This window comes from Callionymus lyra, chromosome 15, assembly GCF_982586985.1.
Source record: "Callionymus lyra chromosome 15, fCalLyr1.hap1.1, whole genome shotgun sequence".
NCBI lineage: Eukaryota > Metazoa > Chordata > Actinopteri > Syngnathiformes > Callionymidae > Callionymus > Callionymus lyra.
In genome coordinates this window covers 19,309,371-19,315,291 of record NC_141832.1, presented here as the reverse complement: position 1 = coordinate 19,315,291, position 5,921 = coordinate 19,309,371, and the positions used below count along the sequence as shown (strand labels likewise).

General features: G+C 38.2%; 1 protein-coding gene across 2 annotated transcripts; it reads left to right on the top strand.

The window, feature by feature from the left end:
* Positions 1 to 270: 270 nt before the first annotated feature.
* On the top strand, positions 271 to 5,597 carry rcn3 (reticulocalbin 3, EF-hand calcium binding domain). 2 transcript variants are annotated; one of them, XM_087810089.1, is made up of 8 exons: positions 271 to 321; positions 1,329 to 1,561; positions 2,539 to 2,732; positions 3,387 to 3,559; positions 3,632 to 3,692; positions 3,759 to 3,850; positions 4,768 to 4,875; positions 5,387 to 5,597. In XM_087810089.1, the coding sequence occupies exons 2-8, from the start codon at positions 1,347 to 1,349 to the stop codon at positions 5,492 to 5,494; spliced, it is 951 nt and encodes a 316-aa protein (XP_087666215.1). In that variant the 5' UTR covers positions 271 to 321; positions 1,329 to 1,346; the 3' UTR covers positions 5,495 to 5,597. The 2 variants fall into 2 exon arrangements, with proteins under 2 accessions (XP_087666215.1, XP_087666214.1); XM_087810088.1 differs by lacking the exon at positions 5,387 to 5,597 and adding an exon at positions 4,996 to 5,266.
* Positions 5,598 to 5,921: the final 324 nt, after the last annotated feature.

The window sequence follows — 5,921 nt, the reverse complement described above, 5'->3', positions numbered from 1 at the left end:
CCTGTGGAGTCTTTCTTTTCAACTTTTCACACGTATAATGTCGGGAATATTTACAAAAAAAACGACTTAAATTTAACCCCAAAAAAATTGGATTGTTGGGTGGTGTTGCGTGACAACGTGGCGGTTACCAGCCAATCACAATCCTCGCAATATAACGTAGCTAATCTGTTTTATTTTAATTGGTCAGAGTTTCCTTAAGGGCCTCGATGATTGGTTATTTGTATCCAAAGTCCCGCCCTCTCAGAACTGTTATTTAAAGGTACAGTGCCAACGCGTACTGACGCTTTTTTTGTGCCTCCGCCTGAAGAATTCTTGGACTTGGTGAGTTTGGTTTGTTTTCGCTTGTTTTGGTTTTTTACTGCGTGTAAAACTGTGTTTGCACGTGTTTAAGTCAATACATCGTGTAATACTCGACTGCAAAGCGTTCTTGCTGCAACGTGTCCAGGAACGAGTGAAGTGATGTGATTTGAGCAGGAATTGAACCACCAACTCCAACATGACACGAATAAATACACAAATGTCATGATCTTCACGTGTGTTTCCAGCTGTAGCTTTTTGTTCACGTGCTTTGTAAGTTTTTTCTACCCAAATTTGGGAATCATTTTTAAAGAAACCAGTTATGTAACGGTGGTCACTGGGAATACCTGTGTGATGCGTTCATGTACCAACCTGTTTAGTCCATGATTATTGACATCATTATAATAACAAAAAAACAACAAAAAAAATACACCTTTTATACTGAATTCTCTATTTTTATTATTTAATTCCATGTCTATTTGACTCGTAGTTAAAGGGGAAATAAAGTTATTGTTTTTTTTAATTGTGAATAAATAAAAACGGTATGTTTTTATTAATTTTAACATTATTTATGTATTTTATTCATAAAGAAACTGGTTCCAGTGACTCCTCAAAATGTTCCCAGGATAGGGGCGGGGCTTATGTATACGTCATCTGCTGCAATAAGATTCCTTTAAAGGAAATATCTCCAACCTTTCTTAAAGTACTTTTTAATGCATATTATTTCTTCATGTATCATCCCTGTTACTAAGCTTTGGAACGATCTTCCTCTCTCTTTGCGCTTGATGGATCTACTGACTCCTTTAAGAAACATCTTAAGACCTTGAAGTCCTTGATTTTCTGGAACTCCTGTTGTGTTATCAGTTTTATCTTGATCTTTAAAATATATACTTTATTGAATATTGTTTTGATTGTTTAAGCGCTTTGTGACCCTGGTCTGGAAAAGCGCTATACCAATAAAAAATACTTACTTACTTACTTACCTTTTAGTTGATTCCATCAACTTACCCTGACCTCTGACCTCTGCCCAGATCTCCCAGGTTCCCACCATGTTGCTGACCTCTCTCTCGGCCCTCTGCCTGATGGTCGCCTCGGCCGTCGCCGTCCCGGCGCAGGAGAAGCGCGTCCACCACCAGGCCGACCTGAGCGACACGCCGCACGACGCCGCTCACGGCTTCCAGTACGACCACGAGGCCTTCCTGGGCAAAGAGGAGGCGAAGACCTTCGACCAGCTGACCCCCGAGGAGAGCAAAGACAGACTGGCGTAGGTTCAGGACAGGTTGGAAATTTCCAAATCGTGCAGCGTCGCTTCGAGAACCATGTGCAGTATCTCCGTTGCCTTATGTCTTTCTGCAGGTTTAGAAACATAAAAGAAAAATCAGCAGAATAGTCCAACCTAAAATGAAAGCAAAACTGATGAAACTTTCTTCTTTAGAGCTCAGTAGGTGGCGCTGTCAGTTGACAACATAATGAACGTGATGGTTAAAATGATTGTATAAAGGCAAACATTGTAGAGTTTTCTCTTATAATTATGTTGGCCCTTCTTTAATAAACCATGAAAAAATTCAATAGTTTTTTTAATAAAGACATCCAAAGTTGTCTTAAAAATATCCAATACTTTTGTTTGAGTTAATTTCAGATGAAGTAAATGAAAAAATGTTCTACAATTGTCAGAAAAAAATGTGGTTGATTATGTTTTTTTTATTCAAATATATGGAAGTATATCAGTGTCTTCATAAATGTAACATTTAAAGATGAAGAAGCGATTAGTTGTATGTTTTTTTAAAAGATGAAGCTTCATGATACACTGTCTTCATTGGAGTGATATTACTGCCACCGGTTTGAGCAAGTGTGTCTTGGTTGTTGTACACTCAAAAGCACTCTGCTGCGCGCTCAACCAGTAATACACATGCGTTCAACTTGTCATACACGTGTTCAACTTCACTGCTGCTCTCTCAACATTTGTCTGCTTGCAACCCAACACTGTATCTTTTATTATATGCGCCTTATAATCCGGTGCGCCCTATTTATGAAAACAGTTCTAAAATAGGCCATTCATTGAAGGTGCGCCTTATAATCCGGTGCGCCTAATAGTGCAGAAAATACGGTACTATATTGTTATCTAGAAAACTGTTTTGACGACTTTAAAACTACTTCAAATGTGGAATATTGTGTCTTTAAATTACATCAAAGCAGTTTCTCCCATGCACGTCCTGACGGCTCGTCTCCTGTGTCCCGCAGGAAGATCGTGGATCGCATCGACACGAACAAGGACGGCTACGTCAGCCACGGCGAGCTCCACTCCTGGATCAAGCACCGCCAGAGGAGATACATCGAGGAGAACGTCAACAAGCACTGGAGGGAGTACGACCAGAACAGAGACGACAAGATCTCCTGGCAGGAGTACAAGAACACCACCTACGGCTTTTACCTGAGTATGGATCCACATCTTCGTCCCGCCTCACTCGAAAAAACATGTTTATAGTTTGCAACAACAATATTATTAATTATATATTTTTTTATATATATAATTATATTATATTAATATGATTAACAGCTACGATATTTCAATAGTTTTACTGACGTAATTGAAATTAATAGGCACTGTTTGTGTGTAAAACTGAGAGAAAGACAACCGTGATGCATTCAAAGACACCTTGCAAATATGACAAAAAAAAGCATGATTGCTACATTTACATGTCAAATATCAGGGTTGTAGATTTTAAAGGATACTTTTTTAGCGATTTTAAGCCAACAATGCTAAATGTAGGGCTTACTTTATGCAATTGCGCTGCGCTGCCTCTGGGGGCGCAGGGACAACCGTGGGAACATATAATATAAACGTTTTTTTATATATAAAAAATATATATATATATTTGTTTTAATCATAATAAAACCGTAGTATTAACAATTAAGTGTTTTTTTAATAAGCTTTGCATTAAATGAATTATGATTAAAATAAATATAAATTGATTGTAAAAAATGACATGCTTTTCTTTTATTTAACCTTCATTTTTACTAGAAAAGTTCCATCAAGATCTGCAGATCTTTTTTTTTCAAACTTGATCCTCATGAAAATGTCTCCTCAGACGAGGAGTTCGACGACGTGGAGGACAAGGCCCGCTACAAGTCCATGCACAACCGAGACGAGCGGCGCTTCAAGAACGCCGACCGAGACGGAGACGGCCTCGCCACGAGAGACCAGTTCACCGCCTTCCTGCACCCGGAGGAGTTCGACTACATGAAGGACGTGGTGATCCAGGTGAGCAGGATCCACAGACGTGGCCTCAAAGATTCGGGACTGATGGGCTTCTGTGGGGGTTTTTTTTATCAGGAGACGATCGAGGACATTGATAAGGATGGAGATGGAAAGATCAATTTGAACGAGTACATCGGTGAGTGAATGTTGGTTCGGTTCGATCTTCTCAACCTTCTGACCGTCGTTGGCGTTCGTTCTGAAGGCGACATGTTCTCGCCCGAGGAGGGGGAGAGTGAGCCGGACTGGGTCCAAACGGAGAGGAAACAATTCTACGAGTTCAGGGACTTCAACCAGGTCAGTCGTCTTGTGAAACTCTTTTGGTTATTAGTTTGGATAGTATAGAAATATTGCTTTTATTTGGAAAGAAAATACATTTTGATTCATTTCTATACTTAAAACAAATCAAAGTCATACATTTCTTCTCTTTTTTTATATACAGTATATAAACGTCAGAACAATGTTTTCAAATAAGTCAATTTTATTTATCAATAAGGCGCTAAAGAAGTTAGATAGAAAATTGACCGCAAGGTGCCGCTGTTTTGCGATATCTAATATCGGCGCATTTGATGTACTTGAAGAAACTTTTTTATACAATAAGTGTGTGAAAATTTGGAAAGCAGTTAAAAATAATTTTATATAGGTAAATATAAACTGAAATGTATGAAAGTATATCAGTGCCATCTGAATATTAGATGGCTGACATATACATGTTTAACATTTTAAATGTTTTTTTCATTTATTTTTAAAAATTAAGTAGTATTAAATAAATAATTTGTATATTTGAAGGAGATTTCTTTTCTGTAATATTTTTTTTTTCTTGCAAATGGAGATTGATACTCTTATTTAATTATTTTTAAATATTATTTCTCATTTCAATATATTTTTTATTTGGTATCCTTTTCAATTTGATGGAACGATATACCAACATTTTTATAGGGAATTTTAAATTTAGAAAGTTAATTTATGAATATATATAATAAAAAATGTTAAATATATTAAAATAATATAAACAATTTAATCTTTAAATTCTAAAAATGTTACATTTTATTATTAAATATAATTATTAATAAACAAAGTTTAAACAGTTTGCCATATTAATATTGAATGATTTAAATTACACTGATATACTTCCATAGAAATATATTTTTCGTCGAGCCAGTCACGTAGAAGCAAATTTGTGGCGCGTTGCTAACGCTAGCTGCTTCCTGCAGGACGGCTACCTGGATGCTAACGAGGTAGCAGATTGGGTTCTTCCTGGAGGCGTGGATCACGCTGACAACGAGGCCAAACACTTGATCCACGACACCGACACGGACAAGGTACACACACACACACACACTCACGCCATTTAATTACACGTGAGATTTCGACTTAATTGAGGAAATTAATTCTCCACACTTTCTATCCTCTCCTCCTTCTGATCATCCCTCAATCACCAGGATGAGAAAATAACAAAGCAGGAGATCCTGAACAACTGGAACATGTTCGTGGGCAGCCAGGCCACCAATTATGGAGAAGATCTAACAAAGAGACACGACGAGCTCTGAGCTGTCGCATGGTGGAGATGATGGGGGGTCAAAGGTCACGCGGCAGCATCAGACACATACCGTGTATGTGGATGTCTAATGGCTTTGTTGTCCGTCCATTGTCGCGCCGACGCACACTCCTGACACACCGTCATGTGTCGCTGATCAAAATAAACCTTTTTTTACACATTTGTTTTGTTTCTTGCATTATGACCACCTGAAGGGAAGTGATGTCATATTTTAGGATGTCACCAATAATGGCTCCAAATGTCGTCTCCTCACTGTGTGTGTGTGTGTGTGTCAGGACGGGCGTCTGTCTCTGTCCGAGATCCTGGACCGGTCGGACAGCATCAGGACCAGCACCATCACCGACTACGGGGGCATGTTGGTCGACGAACACGACGAGCTGTGACACATGACTTGAGTGACAGCTGCTTATAACACGTCTCACTTTAAGATGTTTCTCTAGAGAATGATGTTGAATTATCACCAAATAAATGGGATTTTTAAATGTGTTTTTCCATCTTTTACCAACCAGCTTTATTTGTTCAGGTTTTTCCTTGATTTTCTGGAACTCCTGTGTTTGTCTCTTGTATCTTGACCTTAAAAGTATATATTTTATTCAGTATTGTTTTGATTGTTTAAGCGCTTTGTGACCCTGGTCTGGAAAAGCGCTGTATAAATATAAATGACTTACTTTATGAAGCCGTGTCATATTATTTAGCGGTCAGTAGGTGGCGCCAACAGTTCAACATTGATGTGAAGTTTAAATAGAATAGCGTTAAAATTCACCATGAATCAAAGAAATTGTTGTTGAACTTTACAGTTGAGACCAAATG

Bases quoted from the DNA above. Each gene is read 5' to 3' on its own strand.
- rcn3 (XM_087810089.1), top strand. From the start codon at position 1,347: ATGTTGCTGACCTCTCTCTCGGCCCTCTGCCTGATGGTCGCCTCGGCC. The intron at 3,560-3,631 runs GTGAGCAGGATC...TTTTTTTATCAG, and splicing joins TGAAGGACGTGGTGATCCAG to GAGACGATCGAGGACATTGA. The intron at 4,876-5,386 runs GTACACACACAC...TGTGTGTGTCAG, and splicing joins ACGACACCGACACGGACAAG to GACGGGCGTCTGTCTCTGTC.